Source organism: Lissotriton vulgaris, chromosome 6 (genome assembly GCF_964263255.1).
Source record: "Lissotriton vulgaris chromosome 6, aLisVul1.2, whole genome shotgun sequence".
Lineage (NCBI taxonomy): Eukaryota > Metazoa > Chordata > Amphibia > Caudata > Salamandridae > Lissotriton > Lissotriton vulgaris.
In genome coordinates this window covers 1,362,000,921-1,362,024,225 of record NC_141694.1, presented here as the reverse complement: position 1 = coordinate 1,362,024,225, position 23,305 = coordinate 1,362,000,921, and the positions used below count along the sequence as shown (strand labels likewise).

The following is a 23,305-nucleotide window of genomic DNA, read 5'->3' as shown; positions in this document are numbered from 1 at the left end:
TAACCTTATTTACTTTTATTTTCCAGGTTGCTGAAAACTTTGTCCCTCCTTTGCTTGATGCTGTTCTCATTGATTATCAGAGAAATGTTCCAGCAGCAAGAGAACCTGAAGTATTAAGTACAATGGCCATAATTGTAAACAAACTTGGGGGACACATAACCGCTGAAATTCCTCAAATTTTTGATGCGGTTTTTGAATGTACATTAAATATGATCAACAAGGTACATATATCATTTTACGGCAACGGAAGTTTTGCGTCGTTTTACTGTTAACATGTAGGTTTAACTATTGTATTTTTTTTCATTAGGACTTCGAAGAGTATCCTGAACACAGAACAAATTTTTTCTTGCTGCTACAGGCCGTAAATTCACACTGTTTCCCTGCATTTCTTGCTATTCCCCCTGCTCAGTTCAAGTTAGTGTTGGATTCCATTATCTGGGCCTTCAAGCATACAATGAGGAATGTTGCAGACACAGGTGATTATATTTGGTTCTTTATGCTGAATTGCGATCTTGGAAGTAAGTCAGAAATAATGCTGGGCAAAATGACCTTCCTTAAATTCTCAGATACGGCTCTCTACAGATTTATTTGAATTATAAAGCAGAATCGTTTTGGGATAGTTATTCTATTTACCTTGATATCACAATAAGCCTAACCATCTCTGAATCATCCTAAAAAACTTTCATGATACCACATTTCACTGTACACTTTTATAGCTACGCTCACATTGACTGCAACCATCTTAGGCATCTAATGAGTTGGAATCATTTTATTCCTTATATTTCTCCAGTATTGTATCTTTCATAGATTCACATGCTTGAATCTTCCCTGTCATTATTAGTCATGGATTCCTTACCTTGGAATTAGCACCTGGCTTCAGACTGGATCTAGAGAATATTTTCTTCAGCATTACCCTTGCGCGTCGGTAGGTGGCATCTGTCGACTTTGCGTTCGTCGTTAGCGCTGTGATAGCCGGAAAGACGTTAAGGTATCTACTTAGGCGCTGACCCTGTGCTCAGACGTCAGTTTATTTTTTCGTGACAGCCAGCGCAGGTCCAGAGAGATCAGTACCCTTAGTCTTTTTTTTACTCGGTTTTTTTTTACTTTTGTCGACTTCTTGTTTTGAGTCTTTCGACTCCTGGTGCAAGGGATGTCTCCTCATCGGATCAACTTAAAACCTTGTGAATACTGTCACAAGTTGGTCAGTCACTGACCCACATCTGGTGCGCCCCAAGTCGTGCTCCAACTGCTGGGCCATGAACCCGAAGTCTTTGCATGAGCTGTCCCGAAAGTTTCTCGAGGCCCAGCAGTCAGCTCTGCGCTGCTCAAGGTCCTAATCGAGAGGGAGGTTGCGGTACCGGTTGCAGGGTCACCACCACGGATGTATGTCGTTACAACGCATACTTTTACTCCGCGTACCATTACAACGCGGTATTTACAACGCATACCGCTACAACGCATAGCGCTTTGGGGTGCTGGATAGTGGTAAGTATAATTTACTATTCTAACTCCAGTCCCCGTGGACCCTAGGGAAGGTGTTGGATAGTAAATTAAACTTACCTCTTATCCTAGAGCGCCCCCCAGCGCAATGCGTTGTAACGGTATGCGTTGTAATGCCCGCGTTGTAGTGGTAGTGCGGAGTAAAAAATGCGTTGTAACAGGTGAATACCCACCACCACCACTCCTCTTAGAAGTCTTTGGATAAGTGGAAGCACAAGAAAAAGGCAAAGAAGCACAGTCGCTCTTCGCCTTCCCATGGCCGATGCAATGCTGTAGGCCAAAGGTTGTCTGCTTAGTCTCCGCCCACCGAGTCTTAGTCTGCTCTGAGCTTCCCTCCCTGGCAGCCGGGGCGACCCCTGCCCAACTTCGTAGCATTTACGATGCCCTCCGCTCCATCTATGGGCAGCCCGACTCCTTCGGCGTGCCTTAGGGCCCTGCAGACTTGGTCGGCGGTTCTAGGCCTTTGATGCCGGTGTCTTTGGCCTCACAGGGAACCAGGCCTAGATCCAGATCTGCGCCGGTCGACCTTACGACACATCCTCCAGCGCTGAATCCATTGGCGACGCCGGTGCTGTCCCCTGCTGGCCGCTTGCTCAACATGAACATTGAGCCGGACCGCCGTCGACCGACACTGGTACAGGTGCCTCTGTTCTATCCTGGCCCTTATAGTCCTGAGTGGCAGCCAGAGAAGGGTGAGGAGGACTGGGAGGGGTCTTGGTCAATTGACCTTCTAGCAGACCAGCTGGAAGAGCCAGACAGAAGAGGAATTGGGTGAGGCCAGTGGTATGGATACATCCCCAGACAGTGGTTTGTTTTCTTCCGCTACAGTGGCTGCAGAGGAAAGAGCCTCCTACGCTGTGGTGTTGCAAAGGAAGGCTAAGTCATTGGGCCCTGAGCTACCTACGGTGGCAGTCAGGACTAACCTCCTGACTGAGGTGCTTTAACCAGCAGCAGACTCTTCGGAGGCCCTGCTGCCGTTCAATGAAACTCTCAGACATCCTTCTGGGCACCTGGTACAAACCCAGCACAGGGCCTCCTGTGGATAGGATGATTGCTGATGCTACCGCCCGGCCCCAGGTGACCCCATTTTCCTCTTAACACCCTACCTCCGAGAGCTTGGTGGTCCTAGCCTCCACATTCAAAGGCGCATTCCCTACTGCTCCCCCAGATAGGGAATCCAAGAAGCTGGATCATCTTTGGAAGATGTTTTTGTCTGCCAGCTTACGACTGTGGTCGGTGAACACCGCATGTCTCTTGTGCCGTTAGACCCACTCTGTGTGGGACACGGTTGCGTAAGAGCTGCCACAATGTCCGGAGCAGGCCCGGTCCGTACTCTCCCCGAGCTGTTGCAGAAGGGAGGGATGCAGCAAATGTTGCCATTCGCTGTGGGCTGGACACTGCCGACTCGCTAGGCAAGGTGATTTCAGCATCGGTAGCCCTGAGACGCTACACTTGGCCGAGGTCCACTGGATTTTCGGCCTATGTCCAATTGACTCTTTTGGACTTGCCTTGTTGATGGCCGTTGCTTGTTTGCCGACAAGGCAGACCATGCGCTTCAAGGACACTAGGGCACCGGCCAGATCCCTGGGCCTCTCTACCACTCGCCCTGCGCAGTCTGCTTTTCGCCCCTTTTGTGGCTACGGAAGGGTTGCCCCTCTGCATTCTGCCCAGAGCCACAGGCCCGAGCAGGCTGTCCAGCCTCTGTGGGTCGGGCACATGGGACCCACCGCCTTCGGTCTCTGGGCCAGCAGGCTGGCCAGTACACCAGTGCCCCCTCTGCAGCAATCTCCAAACCTTCCTAGTCTGATCTTTCAGGGGCGCCAGTGGGCAGCAGGATCCCCCATCACCTTCCCCACTGGCACAACATCACGTCGGACAGCTGGGTTTTGCAGATAGACCGAAGGGGCTACTCCCTCCCCTTCGAGACTTCCCCTCCCTCAATGCCACCTACTCTCTATCGCATGTTGGAGGATCACCTGGCCCTTCTCAGTCAGGAAGTTTTAGCTCTTGGTCAAGGTAGTCATCAAGAGAGTCCTTGTGCCAGAAGTAGGTTGTGGCTGCTACTCACACTACTTTCTGGTTCCCAAGAGGGACAAAGGCCTGCATCCTATCTCAGACCTCTGGGATATCAACAGCTTCCTCCGGAATGAGAAGTTCAAAATGTTGACATTGGCTCAGGTCCTGTCTGACCTCGACCCTAGAGACTGGATGGTTGCATTGGACTTGCATGATGCTTATTTCCATATCCCTGTCCTGCCGGTCCACAGGCGTTAACTACAGTAGGCCACGAGCATTTTCAATTCAACGTGCTCTACTTTGGCCTTACCAGCGCCCCTAGAGTGTTCACGAAAGATGGCGGTGGTCGCGGCTCATTTGTTCAGATGATGGGGTACCTGTCTTCCCCTCGATGACTGCTTGTTGAATGCGAGCTTGTCCCAGGCTGTAGTCACCCACCTCCAGACTATGAATTATATAGCAATGTGGTAAACTGAAAAGCCACTGGACTCTGGTAAATGATGGTATGAAAGTTAATGTCAGTGGCAAACCGTCAAACCACATGTGAGAAGGTGGCCTGATATGCAGTACTCACTATTCTAGTGAACACTATGTATCAGTCCAGCAACCCTTATTGATGATTGGTTGTAAGTCAACCTTATAGACCAGCTATCCTAGTAGCGTGGATACGAGCAGTCTAAGGCTAAAGACTCGAGAGGGCGCGTTAAGCCCGTTGTTTACCACACATATACCCCTTGAATACCAAGTGAAAGGACACCACACAAGTGTTATGAAAATAAACAGTTATTTATTTAAAGATCACAACAGCCCTGTACTCTTTATGAGGACAGGGTACTAAGCACAAACCAAAACTCTTACAAAAATACTTAAGTTAGCACAGTATATACAAATGCCCGAGGGGCACGGAAAACCATATACTCTGAAAGTGGAATGCGAAATTCCTAGCAGGTAAGTACAGTACTAATAGCTTTTGGAATCGCTAGGACTTGACTAGGGAATCGTTAGATTATGTCTAGGAGGCCTAGGGGACTCGGGTGCAGTGTGTGCACTCTCACGCGAGATGCGGGACAAAAGTCTATGGTAGCTAGGAATTAGAAAGTTAGTGTTCTCGGGCGAACCCGACCTGGTAGGGAGAAAACGAAAGTAGATTCTGACCCTTGGATAGTGAGGCTATGCTGGGGCACCGAAATGCCGAAGTTACCTAGCCCAGGGGCTGCAGCTGCATAGGTCTGAAAAGACGTCGGGAATCCTCGTAGACGGACCAGGAGCCGGAAGAAAAGATGCTGGCCGGTGACCAGTAAAGAAAGTTCAGTCGGATCCAAGCCTGGATCTTGAAGATAGATGACACCTGAAAGCAGAGGGGACCAAGTTCGAGACTACTAGCCAGTAGTCAGTGGGCACCAGGAGGGCACCGGATGGTAGCCACCTCGACTAGGTGAGTGGGTGACGCTTGACTCGAAGATCTCACGGACCAGGAGGCGTTGTCGGCGACCAGGATGGAGGATCGAGCTGTCCCACGAAGATAGAAGCTGTCGGCGTCGCTGGACCCAGGATTGGGCAACAAAGCCTTGGCAAATTCAAGCCCACGCGGTGGACCTAAAATGGCGTCTGGAGTGGACCAGGAGGGTCCGGGGTGCCTCTCTTGAAGAAGGAAGCAAAGGCCAGCCGGGAGCAACCAGACCAGCAGTCGTGAAGTCGTTGGGCGTCGTTCAGAGGGCCACAAGCCAGCCGGCTAGTAGCCAAACAACGCGGTGCACAGCAAACAGCAGAAGGGCCCCACGCAGATCGTGGAGATGCAGGGGGGCTGATCTTGGGTGCTGGAGCTGCGCAGGGTCGGGGCTTCTCGGACCCCAAAGCACTCACCAGTGGAGGACACGGTGGGCTTGCAGTAAAGATGTCGTGCAGTCTTGGCGATCGTCGGTCCCTTGAGGTCTCGTCGCACTCACGGTTCTCAGCTGGGCTGTAGAGGTGAGTAGAGGTCAGAGGTGCCAGGGAAGCCGGGTCTCGTCGAGCTGGGTCGTCGGATTCGTGATGAAGGACTTGCAGCAGACCGCAGTGTTCTTTAGGATGGTGCCTGCGGATGCAGGGTGACTACTCCTTAGCCACAAGGGAGAATCTTGAAGAAGAAATCGTGAAGTCCTTTCGAAGAAAGTGGTATCTTGATTCCAAAGATGATCTAATTTTAACAGGGGGCCCGCTCCCATCTTTATACTAAAAAAGGGGGCTGACCCGGTGACTAGGTCCTGCCTATGGGTGGGACTAGGTGGGGGGTGGTTACACCCCTCAGCCATGCCGGACTTCCCCCGGCCAGGGGCTGGTGTGCCCCTGGAACTGGTTCAGACCGGCCTATGCGTAGTGAGCACCGGGGTGCCACTCAGCAGTCACCTTCCTGTAAAGCCCTGCCTACCCAGGATACACAAAACCATGTCTGGGACGGTGCTAGCACCGCCCCTGACAGGAAACCCTTTGTCCAGGCTCCCCTCGCTGGAAGGACTCCCAGCTGCAGGGGGTCAGACTCGTGTCTGTGGTGGCAGCATCCATTTTGTGGAGCTGAGGCTTCAGTTAACTTTAACCGGGGTTCACAGTTACATACATGTCGTGTCCCTCTAGAAGGGTGGAATGCTAACCCCGTCGCCAGAATTGGCGAGGGGTTAGTATTCCAATTCGTATGACACCTTACTCGACATGTTTTGATAAAGCAATACCAAAGATAGCATTTAACCGCGAGGATTATAATGCACTCAAGAGTATATGGTATGCGATATCATGGAACAGCTATTAGGACTTGATTCCGCAAGCTGCAGACAGGCTCAGCTCATGCCAGAGCACCATCTCACACGATTCCAAGCACTCTGCCTTCAGGATTGTCAAGGCCTGCCATAGGAGTGACTGATAGGAATCTGTGTGTCCATTTTAGGGTTAGGTATAGGTATACTACACCTACAGCAAAGGGTGATTACACGACTTTGCCCCAGCTGTCATGCAGCCAGTTGTGTCAAATTTAGGAGGCCAGCCAGGGGTGGCATAATACATGCTGCAGCCCCTGGCAGCCCTGGGTACACCCATGCCCTGAGTTACAGGGTCTGATAGGGTGGCCCAGTACCAATTGGAAATGTACCTAGGGTACATGGAATCCATTTTAAAGAGAGAGCAGTAGGCCTGGGGTCCTGATTGGCAGGGTCCCAGGTCGACTATGTCCAAAACCAGCTAAAACACAGGGCAAAAAGTTGGGGGCAACCATAGTCAGGATGTACCTTCCTACACAACCCCCCCCCAAACGAAAGGAGATAAGGCTATCCTTGTCCAGGTAAGCCTCTATTACCTAAGTGGCCATATAAGGAAGTACCAGCTCTGGCTTGGTTTCCCCCTGTGTCAGGGTCCACTAGGCAACCCCTCACCCTAAGGGTATCTGAGGGTCTCCACCATAGGGAATCTCTGTCTCTGGTGTGTCTTGGGAAAGAAGAAGGCTGATGCTGGGATGGAGTACTGAAGTGAGGCTCCTCTACCTTTGGGCTCAACTTCCTCCAATCACCATCCATCATATGTGCCTTTCTTTCTTTAGCTGAGATGCACTGAGCTCTCAGGGTCAGCCTCTGGCTACCTAAAGCTGGAGGCTGAGTCCCTCTGTTTGGCTTACTGGAGGGACAGGTCAGGTCTGGGGTTTTTAGGCCCCATGTTTGGCTGTGCCCAACAGTGTCCAGCTGTGGGAGTTCCCTAACTACTTTTAAGGGGGATCCCTCAGGAGTCTGCTCTATTTTCACTTGGCTAGGTTTACCAGCTTCAGTGATCCTAATCTGCAGATTAAGGGGTTCTTTTGGACAGGGGGCCCTTTGGGGTCCACCACTGGCCTCCCTGGTCTCTGCAGCCCTGGGCTGACTGAGGCAGGGTAGAGAGGTGCAGGTTACCTGCTCCAGACTGGGTCCCACCTGAGAAGGGTCCACTGACATCAGGGGCTCTGCCAGGCTAGGCCTGACTACCTCTGGGGCAGTTCCTTCAGCAGGGGTAGAGTCAGTTCCCTGAGGAGGCTGGCTCTCACCTAGTGTCTGGGAGGGGGAAGACTCTTCTTCCTCCTCAATGCTCTCTGTTTGAGTGGAGTGATCCATGGTTTCAGGCTTCACAACCTCACTATCTGTCTGAGTAGAGGCTGAGACCATTTCAACCTTGCCAACCTTTTCAGGAGGGCACTCAGTTTGTGTTTGGGCTGTGACTGTCACAGCCCTCCTATCCTGTTCTGGAAAGTCTGTCTGAGCCTGGGCAGTGGCTACCACTGCCCTTCCAACCTTTTCAGGGAGGACTGGTGCTTGGACTGGGGCTGTAGCTATTACTGCCCCACTAACCTGTCTGGATAGGCCTATCATTCTGGAATGAGTTTCTTGTTCCACCTCAGCCCATGCTGAGAGTTCCAGGTCATTCCCCAGTAAGCAATCTACAGGTAGGTTATCTGTCACTGCCACTCTCATGGGCCCTGTGACATTACCCCAGCTGAGCTTGACTACTGCCATGGGATGCCTTCTCTTCATTCCATGAATGTCTGTCACCTGATAAGTAAAACCAGGGGTCAGTTGAGCAGAGGGGACCAGATGGTCACTCACCATGGTGAGGCTGGCCCCTGTGTCTCTGAATGCCTCAACTTTCTGACCATTCACTAAAACTTCTTGTCTATACTTGCCCAAAATGTGGGGTCCAGTAGTGAAGTTGGCAAACCCCATGCCAGTCTCACAGACAAGAGTGTGGTCAGGGAACCTGGCTAAGCCATAGTCCTCCTGTTGGCCCAGAGTAATGCCCACCACATTCTTGGGGGCACTCCCACCACCTGGGGGATTACCACTAGTGGTAACAGGAGGTTTAGGAGTATTACCTGGGGGTGTATTTCCCTTATTACCATTTTTAGGGCAACTGGCATCACTTTTGTAATGACCCACCTGTTTACAGGTATGGCAATAAGGTTTCTTCTGCTCTGAAGGAGTGTTCTGGGACCCACCACCCTTGTTGGAATTTTGGGGCCCTTGGGAAGTCTTCTCTGTGGATTTATCCCCACCCTTCTCTTGCGGCTTGGTTGATTCCTTTTTCTGGTCACCACCCTGGTTTTTAGGCCTAACCCTGGTTCTGACCCATTTGTCTGCCCTCTTACCCAATTCCTGTGGAGAGGTCAACTCAGAGTCTACCAGGTGCTGATGTAATAGCTGGTTCTGACAATTATTTAAGATTTGCTCCCTCATAATTAGATTATACAATCCTTTAAAATCAGTAACCTTACTACCCAGTAGCCAGCCTTCAAAAGCCTTAGTGGCACAATCAACAAAGTCAGTCCAATCTTGAGACTGAGTTTTCTGGGTGTCTCTGAACAGCATCCTGTATTGTTCAGTGGTTAAACCAAACCCATCAACCAGTACATTCTTCAAGACTTGGTAATTGTTAGCATCCTCCACCCTTGTGGTGAGGAGCTTATCTCTACCTTTACCATCAAAGGAGAGCCACAAGATAGCTGCCCACTGACTTTGGGGAACACCCTGCACAGTGCAGGCTCTCTCCAAAGCAGTAATCCATTTGTGGATGTCATCCCCTTCCCTAAAGGGGGGCACTATCTTATTCAGGTGCTTTTTATCAAAACTCCTTTCCCTATTGCTAGGTTTATTGCTGCCACCAGTGGGCACTAGCCCACATAATTCTTGCTCTCTAGCAAGGGCAAGTCTCTCTTTGGCCAGGGCAAGTTCTTCCCTTTCAATCCTCAGTTTGACTGCCCTTTCTTCAGCTTCATACACTCTCCTCTTAGGGGAAGACATTCCTCTGTGAGAAGAGTTGAGAGAGCCATTGGTTCGAAAGGATCTGCTAGAGCCTCTTGATAGAGACCTAACTCGTCCATTCCCAATGTTAAGCTGACCTGAGAGTGGGCCCAGGGGTCCCCCAGTACCAAGCTCATGTCTGCTTAAGTTGGACCTGCTTAGTCTACTGACTTCTAGCTGTCCCTTATCTGCCTCATCCCCAGACAACTCATCCTCCTCCTCAGCATCATCTGCCTCATGGAGAGGATGGATATCAAAGGGACCCTGTAAGGAGGGCATACTTCCTTCTGGATTAGAAGGGTCTGGGTTACCAGCCCTACTGGCATCATAAGCCTCTAAGAGACCAATCAGAAAGGAAGTGGTGGGGTTAGACCCCTGTTTTAGTTTCCTGAGAGTACACACTTGTCTCATCTCATGGAAGCTAAGAGCAGTATATTTTGAAGGGATGACCTGTGGAGGGTCAACTGACACAAGGGGAGACTCAGTGTTTCCTCCTGTGACCGACATACTGCTTCTAGTGTGGTGTAAGTGATGCACCTACCTACACTATGTGTTACCTACTGGTCCCTTGCTAGAGTTGTAGCCAAGGTGTGCTAAGCCTTGAGGAGCTACAACAGCTGGTTCAGTAGAACTCAGAGTATTCTAAGCTTTAGTTATATGTACCTAACAGTACTTATGTGATCTTTCAACAAGATATTCTTAGGATACGTGTGGTAAAACAACAGCAAGCTCAAATCCCAACCGCTGCTCACCAATGTGAGAAGGTGGCCTGATATGCAGTACTCACTATTCTAGTGAACACTATGTATCAGTCCAGCAACCCTTATTGATGATTGGTTGTAAGTCAACCTTATAGACCAGCTATCCTAGTAGCGTGGATACGAGCAGTCTAAGGCTAAAGACTCGAGAGGGCGCGTTAAGCCCGTTGTTTACCACACATATACCCCTTGAATACCAAGTGAAAGGACACCACACAAGTGTTATGAAAATAAACAGTTATTTATTTAAAGATCACAACAGCCCTGTACTCTTTATGAGGACAGGGTACTAAGCACAAACCAAAACTCTTACAAAAATACTTAAGTTAGCACAGTATATACAAATGCCCGAGGGGCACGGAAAACCATATACTCTGAAAGTGGAATGCGAAATTCCTAGCAGGTAAGTACAGTACTAATAGCTTTTGGAATCGCTAGGACTTGACTAGGGAATCGTTAGATTATGTCTAGGAGGCCTAGGGGACTCGGGTGCAGTGTGTGCACTCTCACGCGAGATGCGGGACAAAAGTCTATGGTAGCTAGGAATTAGAAAGTTAGTGTTCTCGGGCGAACCCGACCTGGTAGGGAGAAAACGAAAGTAGATTCTGACCCTTGGATAGTGAGGCTATGCTGGGGCACCGAAATGCCGAAGTTACCTAGCCCAGGGGCTGCAGCTGCATAGGTCTGAAAAGACGTCGGGAATCCTCGTAGACGGACCAGGAGCCGGAAGAAAAGATGCTGGCCGGTGACCAGTAAAGAAAGTTCAGTCGGATCCAAGCCTGGATCTTGAAGATAGATGACACCTGAAAGCAGAGGGGACCAAGTTCGAGACTACTAGCCAGTAGTCAGTGGGCACCAGGAGGGCACCGGATGGTAGCCACCTCGACTAGGTGAGTGGGTGACGCTTGACTCGAAGATCTCACGGACCAGGAGGCGTTGTCGGCGACCAGGATGGAGGATCGAGCTGTCCCACGAAGATAGAAGCTGTCGGCGTCGCTGGACCCAGGATTGGGCAACAAAGCCTTGGCAAATTCAAGCCCACGCGGTGGACCTAAAATGGCGTCTGGAGTGGACCAGGAGGGTCCGGGGTGCCTCTCTTGAAGAAGGAAGCAAAGGCCAGCCGGGAGCAACCAGACCAGCAGTCGTGAAGTCGTTGGGCGTCGTTCAGAGGGCCACAAGCCAGCCGGCTAGTAGCCAAACAACGCGGTGCACAGCAAACAGCAGAAGGGCCCCACGCAGATCGTGGAGATGCAGGGGGGCTGATCTTGGGTGCTGGAGCTGCGCAGGGTCGGGGCTTCTCGGACCCCAAAGCACTCACCAGTGGAGGACACGGTGGGCTTGCAGTAAAGATGTCGTGCAGTCTTGGCGATCGTCGGTCCCTTGAGGTCTCGTCGCACTCACGGTTCTCAGCTGGGCTGTAGAGGTGAGTAGAGGTCAGAGGTGCCAGGGAAGCCGGGTCTCGTCGAGCTGGGTCGTCGGATTCGTGATGAAGGACTTGCAGCAGACCGCAGTGTTCTTTAGGATGGTGCCTGCGGATGCAGGGTGACTACTCCTTAGCCACAAGGGAGAATCTTGAAGAAGAAATCGTGAAGTCCTTTCGAAGAAAGTGGTATCTTGATTCCAAAGATGATCTAATTTTAACAGGGGGCCCGCTCCCATCTTTATACTAAAAAAGGGGGCTGACCCGGTGACTAGGTCCTGCCTATGGGTGGGACTAGGTGGGGGGTGGTTACACCCCTCAGCCATGCCGGACTTCCCCCGGCCAGGGGCTGGTGTGCCCCTGGAACTGGTTCAGACCGGCCTATGCGTAGTGAGCACCGGGGTGCCACTCAGCAGTCACCTTCCTGTAAAGCCCTGCCTACCCAGGATACACAAAACCATGTCTGGGACGGTGCTAGCACCGCCCCTGACAGGAAACCCTTTGTCCAGGCTCCCCTCGCTGGAAGGACTCCCAGCTGCAGGGGGTCAGACTCGTGTCTGTGGTGGCAGCATCCATTTTGTGGAGCTGAGGCTTCAGTTAACTTTAACCGGGGTTCACAGTTACATACATGTCGTGTCCCTCTAGAAGGGTGGAATGCTAACCCCGTCGCCAGAATTGGCGAGGGGTTAGTATTCCAATTCGTATGACACCTTACTCGACATGTTTTGATAAAGCAATACCAAAGATAGCATTTAACCGCGAGGATTATAATGCACTCAAGAGTATATGGTATGCGATATCATGGAACAGCTATTAGGACTTGATTCCGCAAGCTGCAGACAGGCTCAGCTCATGCCAGAGCACCATCTCACACGATTCCAAGCACTCTGCCTTCAGGATTGTCAAGGCCTGCCATAGGAGTGACTGATAGGAATCTGTGTGTCCATTTTAGGGTTAGGTATAGGTATACTACACCTACAGCAAAGGGTGATTACACGACTTTGCCCCAGCTGTCATGCAGCCAGTTGTGTCAAATTTAGGAGGCCAGCCAGGGGTGGCATAATACATGCTGCAGCCCCTGGCAGCCCTGGGTACACCCATGCCCTGAGTTACAGGGTCTGATAGGGTGGCCCAGTACCAATTGGAAATGTACCTAGGGTACATGGAATCCATTTTAAAGAGAGAGCAGTAGGCCTGGGGTCCTGATTGGCAGGGTCCCAGGTCGACTATGTCCAAAACCAGCTAAAACACAGGGCAAAAAGTTGGGGGCAACCATAGTCAGGATGTACCTTCCTACACCACATACAAAAATAGAAACTATTCCTTGTTAGCTAATCAGATTTAGACATCACCATCAAATTATGCCAACTAAGGTTGTGATTTTATTTAATCACAATACAGGAGATAATCAATTCATAAAGCACAATGTATTTTATGTTTTACACAGTTTTAAAAAGAACAGGTGCACTAAGGGATGGGGTGGCAAGTGCATGTGAAGGATTTGTGATAGTGATATGAAGAGGGAAGGTAGTGCGCATATATACATCAGCAATCAATATATACAACCTCTCCAGCCAGAAGACTCGCCTGCACACATATGACAAGTCATAACATAATTGATGCACATGTCAAATCTGTCATCAATGTTAAACAGTAAAGCAAAAAAAACTGTCATAGTTTTGCCCCTATAGAGAACTGGAAACTTTGAGCCTTGGCGTGGGGTCTTCATCAGGACTGACACAAGGGAAAATAGGAGGCACCTTTGGACAATGGGATGTGGTTAGTGGGGTGATGTATCCAAAGTGAACATATCGATGGGTTATCATTTATAAGGTTGTTTACCAATAAACCGCAAGATCACTTCAGGCTGAAGATATGAAAGATGGGCTTCATAGGTGTGAGAAGTTGGCCTGATATATAATGTTCACTATTCTAGTGAGCACTTTGTATCAGTCCAAACAACCCTTATTGATGATTGGTTGTAAGTCAACCTTATAGACAAGCTATCCTAGTAGCATGGATACGAGCAGTCTTCGGGCTAAACTCTAGAGGGCGTGTTAAGCCAGCTGTTATACCATCACATATACCCCTTGAACACCAAGTGAAAGGACACCACACAAGTGTTATGGAAATAAACAGTGTATTTATTTAGATCACAACAGCCCTGTACGCTTTATGAGGACAGGGTACTAAGCACACAACAAAACTCTTACGAAAATACTTTAAGTTGCACAATTTACACAAATGCCCGAGGGGCACGAAAAACCATATACTATGAAAGTGGAATGCGAAATTACTAGCAGGTAAGTACTGTACTAATAGGCTTTGGAATCGCTAGGACTGGACTACTGAACCTTCAGATTACTAGCAGGAGGCCTAGGGGGCTCGGGTGCAGTGTGCACTCTCACGCGGGATGCGGGACAAAGTCTATGGTTGCTAGGAATTTACAAAGTTAGTGATATCGGACGAATCCGACTAGGTAGAGCTGAAACGAAAAAGGATCTGGACCCTTGGATAGTGAGGCTATGCTGGGGCACCGAAATGCCGAAGTTACCTAGCCCAGGGGCTGCGGCTGCATAGGTCTGGAAAGACGTCGGGAATCCTCGTTGCAGTCTATGGAGCCTGAAAGAAGTTGTTGCTGGCAGGCGACCAGTGAAGAAGTTCGAAGTGATCCAAGCCTGGATCGAAGATGGAAGACACCTGTAAGCAGAGGGGACCAAGTTCTGAATCACTAGCCAGTGATTAGGTGGGCACCAGGATGGCACCGGATGGAGTCACCTCGACCAGGTGAGTGGGCGACGCTGGGCTCTGCAGTCTCATGGACCAGGAGGCGTTGTCGGCGACCAGGATGGAGGTGCGAGCTGTCCCACGAAGGTCTCTGCTGTCGACGTCGCTGGACCCAGGATTGGGGCAACAAGTCTTGGCAAATTAAAGCCCACGCGGTGGACTCAAAATGGCGTCTGGAGTGGACCAGGAGGGTCCGGGGTGCTCCTCTTTTGGAGGGGAGCAAGGGCCAGTCTGGAGCAACCAGACCAGCGGTGTTGATGTCGTCAGTCGTCGTCTGGAAGGCCACAAGCCAGCGGGTTAGTAGCCAGACAACGCGGTGAGCAGCAAAAAGCAGAAGGGCCCCACGCAGATCTGGTGGATGCTGGAGGGCTGAACTTCGGTGCTGGAGCTGCTCAGGGTTGGGGCTTCTCGGACCCCAAAGCACTCACTCGAGGATCCCTCGGCGGTCGTGCTTGGCAAGAGTCTTGAAGATGGCCGGTCCCTCGAGGTCTCGTCGCACCCACGGATCTCAGCTGAGCTGACGATGTGGGTAGAGGTCAGAGGTGCCATGGAAGCCGGGTCTCGTCGTGCTGGTCAGTCGGATTCCAGAGGAAGGACGTGCAGCAAACCGCAGTGTTCTTGGATGGTGCCTGCGGGTGCAGGGTGACTACTCCTTAGCCACAAGGGAAAATCTTGAGAAGAAGTAGAGTTCCTTTCATAGAAAGTAGTGTCAGGATTCAAAGATGATCTAATTTGGAAGGGGGCCCGCTCCTATCTTTATACTAGGAAAAGGGGCTGGCACGCGACTAGGTCCTGCCCATGGGTGGGACCAGGAAGGGGGTGGTTACACCCCTCTCCCATGCCGGACATTCCCCAGCTCAGGGGCTGGTGTGCCCCTGGAACTGGTTCTAGCCGGCAGATGCATAGTGAGCACCGGGGTGCCACTTGCAGTCACCTTCCTCTAAAGCCCTGCCTACCCAGGATACACAAAATCAAACCCTAACTATTCACAAAGGCAACCCCATTTCCAAATCGGGTATAGACAGATGGATTGTTAAGTGCATACAAATCTGTTATCAAAAAGCTAAACGCACATTAACATTTTCCCCCCCAGAGCGCATTCCACACGCAAACTAAGGGCATCCATGGCTTTCCTAGGTAACATTCCCCTAGAGGATATATGTAGAGCAGCCACATAGACCACCATACTTACATTTACCAAACACTACTGCGTAGATGTACACTCCAAACAGCAAGCTGCTGTTTGACAGGCTGTTCTCAAACCCCCTTTTCAGACTGCTGCAGCTGGCACGGGCAACCACCTCTAAGGAGGTAACTGCTATTTATTCTATGCACAGATATGAATTCAGCTGGCCACATGCCTCGAACGGAATATGCTACTTACCGGTATGCATCTGTTCTTGGCATGTAGGGCTGCTGACATTCATATCGCCCGCCCTCCTCCCCGGTGCCAGTCGCAGCTGTAGCACTCTGAATCATTCTCAGGCATGGTCATCACTTACTGTATTACACTCCATCTCTGCCACAATGGCGAAAAACAATCTGAAGATGGAGAGGATGCCCATGCGCACTGTAGTCCAGGGGAGGAGCCACCTATCTCGTGATACTTCGAAGACTCTTCCAGGACAACAATGTGCCATCATCCGGACCCAACACTAGGCGGCGATCTATGCACAGATATGAATGTCAGCAGCCCTACATGCCAAGAACAGATGCATACTGGTAAGTAGAGTATTCCTGACACATGAGCGATTGTATAATTTATTTTTTTTTAAACACATTTTGACTCGTTGTGCAGAAGAGTTAAGCCAGTATCTAGTGGACTCTAAGGTGACAGACCCCAGAGAGCTGGGGGAATCAGCTGAGGAGTGGGTGAGAACCCGGGTTTCCATTCAGCACCAGGGGGGTGACCAGAAGAAAGGAGGACCGGTCCCTCCCCAGGTGAAATTCCAGGGAAATGAAGGTCAAAAACCTAAGTAGTCCTCCAAAGACCCACAAAAACCTACACAAGGAGGGGGGCCCCGAGCCAACCCAAATTCAAAGGGAGGGGGTTTCAGGGAAAGCCTCGCAGGTTCTTTGATCCCTCAAAGGTGGGTACGTGCTTTGACTGTAACCAGCAAGGGCATAAGCAAGGAGATGCTGTCTGCACCAAGAAGCTCCCCCCTAAGGGTCCATCCACAGGGATTGCCAGTGTCAGTGTAGGGGTAAAGAATAGTGCACCAGAGAGGGGTAGTCGGGTAGTGGAAGCAACCTTAGTGTCCCTGGGTGGGGTGAATATTGCCACCCTTGCTGCATTACCTCCAAACATGGACAAGTAAAGGCAGAGGCCTAAAGTGAATGTGTAGGAAGGTACCTCCTGACTATGGTTGCCCCCAACTTTTTGCCCTGTGTTTTAGCTGGTTTTGGACATAGTCGACCTGGGACCCTGCCAATCAGGACCCCAGGCCTACTGCTCTCTCTTTAAAATGGATTCCATGTACCCTAGGTACATTTCCAATTGGTACTGGGCCACCCTATCAGACCCTGTAACTCAGGGCATGGGTGTACCCAGGGCTGCCCGGGGCTGCAGCATGTATTATGCCACCCCTGGCTGGCCTCTTAAATTTGACACAACTGGCTGCATGACAGCTGGGGCAAAGTCGTGTAATCACCCTTTGCTGTAGGTGTAGTATACCTATACCTAACCCTAAAATGGACACACAGATTCCTATCAGTCACTCCTATGGCAGGCCTTGACAATCCTGAAGGCAGAGTGCTTGGAATCATGTGAGATGGTGCTCTGGCATGAGCTGAGCCTGTCTGCAGCTTGCGGAATCAAGTCCTAATAGCTGTTCCATGATATCGCATACCATATACTCTTAAGTGCATTATAATCCTCGCGGTTAAATGCTATCTTTGGTATTGCTTTATCAAAACATGTCGAGTAAGGTGTCATACGAATTGGAATACTAACCCCTCGCCAATTCTGGCGACGGGGTTAGCATTCCACCCTTCTAGAGGGACACGACATGTATGTAACTGTGAACCCCGGTTAAAGTTAACTGAAGCCTCAGCTCCACAAAATGGATGCTGCCACCACAGACACAAGTCTGACCCCCTGCAGCTGGGAGTCCTTCCAGCGAGGGGAGCCTGGACAAAGGGTTTCCTGTCAGGGGCGGTGCTAGCACCGTCCCAGACATGGTTTTGTGTATCCTGGGTAGGCAGGGCTTTACAGGAAGGTGACTGCTGAGTGGCACCCCGGTGCTCACTACGCATAGGCCGGTCTGAACCAGTTCCAGGGGCACACCAGCCCCTGGCCTGGGGAAGTCCGGCATGGCAGAGGGGTGTAACCACCCCCCACCTAGTCCCACCCATAGGCAGGACCTAGTCACCGGGTCAGCCCCCTTTTTTAGTATAAAGTTGGGAGCGGGCCCCCTGTTAAAATTAGATCATCTTTGGAATCAAGATACCACTTTCTTCGAAAGGACTTCACGATTTCTTCTTCAAGATTCTCCCTTGTGGCTAAGGAGTAGTCACCCTGCATCAAGCGGGCACCATCCTAAAGAACACTGCGGTCTGCTGCAAGTCCTTCATCACGAATCCGACGACCCAGCTCGACGAGACCCGGCTTCCCTGGCACCTCTGACCTCTACTCACCTCTACAGCCAAGCTGAGAACCGTGAGTGCGACGAGACCTCAAGGGACCGACGATCGCCAAGACTGCACGACATCTTTACTGCAAGCCCACCGTGTCCTCCACTGGTGAGTGCTTTGGGGTCCGAGAAGCCCCGACCCTGCGCAGCTCCAGCACCCAAGGTCAGCCCCCCTGCATCTCCACGATCTGCGTGGGGCCCTTCTGCTGTTTTCTGTGCACCGCGTTGTTTGGCTACTGTAGGAAGGTACATCCTGACTATGGTTGCCCCCAACTTTTTGCCCTGTGTTTTAGCTGGTTTTGGACATAGTCGACCTGGGACCCTGCCAATCAGGACCCCAGGCCTACTGCTCTCTCTTTAAAATGGATTCCATGTACCCTAGGTACATTTCCAATTGGTACTGGGCCACCTTATCAGACCCTGTAACTCAGGGCATAGGTGTACCCAGGGCTGCCAGGGGCTGCAGCATGTATTATGCCACCCCTGGCTGGCCTCCTAAATTTGACACAACTGGCTGCATGACAGCTGGGGCAAAGTCGTGTAATCACCCTTTGCTGTAGGTGTAGTATACCTATACCTAACCCTAAAATGGACACACAGATTCCTATCAGTCACTCCTATGGCAGGCCTTGACAATCCTGAAGGCAGAGTGCTTGGAATCGTGTGAGATGGTGCTCTGGCATGAGCTGAGCCTGTCTGCAGCTTGCGGAACCAAGTCCTAATAGCTGTTCCATGATATCGCATACCATATACTCTTAAGTGCATTATAATCCTCGCGGTTAAATGCTAACTTTGGTATTGCTTTATCAAAACATGTCGAGTAAGGTGTCATACGAATTGGAATACTAACCCCTCGCCAATTCTGGCGACGGGGTTAGCATTCCACCCTTCTAGAGGGACACGACATGTATGTAACTGTGAACCCCGGTTAAAGTTAACTGAAGCCTCAGCTCCACAAAATGGATGCTGCCACCACAGACACGAGTCTGACCCCCTGCAGCTGGGAGTCCTTCCAGCGAGGGGAGCCTGGACAAAGGGTTTCCTGTCAGGGGCGGTGCTAGCACCGTCCCAGACATGGTTTTGTGTATCCTGGGTAGGCAGGGCTTTACAGGAAGGTGACTGCTGAGTGGCACCCCGGTGCTCACTACGCATAGGCCGGTCTGAACCAGTTCCAGGGGCACACCAGCCCCTGGCCTGGGGAAGTCCGGCATGGCTGAGGGGTGTAACCACCCCCCACCTAGTCCCACCCATAGGCAGGACCTAGTCACCGGGTCAGCCCCCTTTTTTAGTATAAAGATGGGAGCGGGCCCCCTGTTAAGATTAGATCATCTTTGGAATCAAGATACCACTTTCTTCGAAAGGACTTCACGATTTCTTCTTCAAGATTCTCCCTTGTGGCTAAGGAGTAGTCACCCTGCATCCGCAGGCACCATCCTAAAGAACACTGCGGTCTGCTGCAAGTCCTTCATCACGAATCCGACGACCCAGCTCGACGAGACCCGGCTTCCCTGGCCCCTCTGACCTCTACTCACCTCTACAGCCCAGCTGAGAACCGTGAGTGCGACGAGACCTCAAGGGACCGACGATCGCCAAGACTGCACGACATCTTTACTGCAAGCCCACCGTGTCCTCCACTGGTGAGTGCTTTGGGGTCCGAGAAGCCCCGACCCTGCGCAGCTCCAGCACCCAAGATCAGCCCCCCTGCATCTCCACGATCTGCGTGGGGCCCTTCTGCTGTTTGCTGTGCACCGCGTTGTTTGGCTACTAGCCGGCTGGCTTGTGGCCCTCTGAACGACGCCCAACGACTTCACGACTGCTGGTCTGGTTGCTCCAGGCTGGCCTTTGCTTCCTTCTTCAAGAGAGGCACCCCGGACCCTCCTGGTCCACTCCAGACGCCATTTTAGGTCCACCGCGTGGGCTTGAATTTGCCAAGGCTTTGTTGCCCAATCCTGGGTCCAGCGACGCCGACAGCTTCTATCTTCGTGGGACAGCTCGATCCTCCATCCTGGTCGCCGACAACGCCTCCTGGTCCGTGAGATCTTCGAGTCAAGCGTCACCCACTCACCTAGTCGAGGTGGCTACCATCCGGTGCCCTCCTGGTGCCCACTGACTACTGGCTAGTAGTCTCGAACTTGGTCCCCTCTGCTTTCAGGTGTCATCTATCTTCAAGATCCAGGCTTGGATCCGACTGAACTTTCTTCACTGGTCACCGGCCAGCATCTTTTCTTCCGGCTCCTGGTCCGTCTACGAGGATTCCCGACGTCTTTTCAGACCTATGCAGCTGCAGCCCCTGGGCTAGGTAACTTCGGCATTTCGGTGCCCCAGCATAGCCTCACTATCCAAGGGTCAGAATCTACTTTCGTTTTCTCCCTACCAGGTCGGGTTCGCCCGAGAACACTAACTTTCTAATTCCTAGCTACCATAGACTTTTGTCCCGCATCTCGCGTGAGAGTGCACACACTGCACCCGAGTCCCCTAGGCCTCCTAGAAGTAATCTAACGATTCCCTAGTCCAGTCCTGGCGATTCCAAAAGCTATTAGTACTGTACTTACCTGCTAGGAATTTCGCATTCCACTTTCAGAGTATATGGTTTTCCGTGCCCCTCGGGCATTTGTATATACTGTGCTAACTTAAGTATTTTTGTAAGAGTTTTGGTTTGTGCTTAGTACCCTGTCCTCATAAAGAGTACAGGGCTGTTGTGATCTTTAAATAAATAACTGTTTATTTTCATAACACTTGTGTGGTGTCCTTTCACTTGGTATTCAAGGGGTATATGTGTGGTAAACAGCTGGCTTAACGCGCCCTCTCGAGTCTTTAGCCTTAGACTGCTCGTATCCACGCTACTAGGATAGCTGGTCTATAAGGTTGACTTACAACCAATCATCAATAAGGGTTGCTGGACTGATACATAGTGTTCACTAGAATAGTGAGCACTGCATATCAGGCCACCTTCTCACATTGGTGAGCAGCGGTTGGGATTTGAGCTTGCTGTTGTTTTACCACACGTATCCTAAGAATATCTTGTTGAAAGATCACATAAGTACTGTTAGGTACACATAACTAAAGCTTAGAATACTCTGAGTTCTACTGAACCAGCTGTTGTAGCTCCTCAAGGCTTAGCACACCTTGGCTGCAACTCTTAGCAAGGGATCAGTAGGTAAACACATAGTGTAGGTAGGTGCATCACTTACACCACACTAGAAACAGTATGTCGGACAAAGGAGGAAACACTGAGGTTCCCCTTGTGTCAGTTGACCCTCCACAGGTCATCCCTTCAAGATATACTGCGCTTAGCTTCCATGAGTTACGACAAGTGTGTACCTCTAGGAAGATTAAGCAGGGGTCTAACCCCACAACTGCCTTTCTGATTGGTCTCTTAGAGACTCATGATGCAAGGAGGGCTGGTAACCCAGACCCTTCTAATTCAGATGGCAACATGCCCTCCTTACAGGGTCCCTTTGATGCCCAGGACCATCCTCTTCAGGAAGCAGATGATGCTGATGATGAGGATGATGATTTGGTATCAGGGGATGAGGCAGAAAAGGAACAGGTAGAAGTCAGCAGACTAAGCAGGTCCAACTTAAGCAGACATGAGCTTGGTACTGGGGGACCCCTGGGCCCACTCTCAGGTCAGCTTAACATTGGGAATGGACGAGTTAGGTCTCTCTCAAGAGGCTCTAGCAGATCCTTTCGAACCAATGGCTCTCTCAACTCTTCTCACAGAGGAATGTCTTCCCCTAAGAGGAGAGTGTATGAAGCTGAAGAAAGGGCAGTCAAACTGAGGATTGAAAGGGAAGAACTTGCCCTGGCCAAAGAGAGACTTGCCCTTGCTAGAGAGCAAGAATTATGTGGGCTAGTTCCCACTGGTGGCAGCAATAAACCTAGCAATAGGGAAAGGAGTTTTGATAAAAAGCACCTGAATAAGATAGTGCCCCCCTTTAGGGAAGGGGATGACATCCACAAATGGATTACTGCTTTGGAGAGAGCCTGCACTGTGCAGGGTGTTCCCCAAAGTCAGTGGGCAGCTATCTTGTGGCTCTCCTTTGATGGTAAAGGTAGAGATAAGCTCCTCACCACAAGGGTGGAGGATGCTAACAATTACCAAGTCTTGAAAAATGTACTGGTTGATGGGTTTGGTTTAACCACTGAACAATACAGGATGCTGTTCAGAGACACCCAGAAAACTCAGTCTCAAGATTGGACTGACTTTGTTGATTGTGCCACTAAGGCTTTTGAAGGCTGGCTACTGGGTAGTAAGGTTACTGATTTTAAAGGATTGTATAATCTAATTATGAGGGAGCAAATCTTAAATAATTGTCAGAACCAGCTATTACATCAGCACCTGGTAGACTCTGAGTTGACCTCTCCACAGGAATTGGGTAAGAGGGCAGACAAATGGGTCAGAACCAGGGTTAGGCCTAAAAACCAGGGTGGTGACCAGAAAAAGGAATCAACCAAGCCTCAAGAGAAGGGTGGGGATAAATCCACAGAGAAGACTTCCCAAGGGCCCCAAAACTCCAACAAGGGTGGTGGGTCCCAGAACACTCCTTCAGAGCAAAAGAAACCTTATTGTCATACCTGTAAACAGGTGGGCCATTACAAAAGTGATGCCAGTTGCCCTAAAAATGGCAATAAGGGAAATATACCCCCAGGTAATACTCCTAAACCTCCTGTTACCACTAGTGGTAATCCCCCAGGTGGTGGGAGTGCCCCCAAGAATGTGGTGGGCATTACTTTGGGCAATCAGGAGGACTATGGCTTAGCCAGGTTCCCTGACCACACTCTTGTCTGTGAGACTGGCATGGGGTTTGCCAACTTCACTACTGGACCCCACATTTTGGGCAAGTATAGACAAGAAGTTCTAGTGAATGGTCAGAAAGTTCAGGCATTCAGAGACACAGGGGCCAGCCTCACCATGGTGAGTGACCATCTGGTCCCCTCTGCTCAACTGACCCCTGGTTTTACTTATCAGGTGACAGACATTCATGGAATGAAGAGAAGGCATCCCATGGCAGTAGTCAAGCTCAGCTGGGGTAATGTCACAGGGCCCATGAGAGTGGCAGTGACAGATAACCTACCTGTAGATTGCTTACTGGGGAATGACCTGGAACTCTCAGCATGGGCTGAGGTGGAACAAGAAACTCATTCCAGAATGATAGGCCTATCCAGACAGGTTAGTGGGGCAGTAATAGCTACAGCCCCAGTCCAAGCACCATTCCTCCCTGAAAAGGTTGGAAGGGCAGTGGTAGCCACTGCCCAGGCTCAGACAGACTTTTCAGAACAGGATAGGAGGGCTGTGACAGTCACAGCCCAAACACAGACTGAGTGCCCTCCTGAAAAGGTTGGCAAGGTTGAAATGGTCTCAGCCTCTACTCAGACAGATAGTGAGGTTGTGAAGCCTGAAACAAT

At 50.7% G+C, this 23,305-nt stretch overlaps 1 protein-coding gene across 1 annotated transcript in view; it reads left to right on the top strand.

The window, feature by feature from the left end:
* Positions 1-23,305, top strand: part of XPO1 (exportin 1) — a 293,144-nt gene that overhangs the window by 152,242 nt on the left and 117,597 nt on the right. The window contains exons 6-7 of the mRNA XM_086927487.1: positions 27-221; positions 308-476. Coding sequence (XP_086783613.1) covers positions 27-221; positions 308-476 — 364 coding nt within the window. The remainder of the gene's footprint in view (positions 1-26; positions 222-307; positions 477-23,305) is intronic.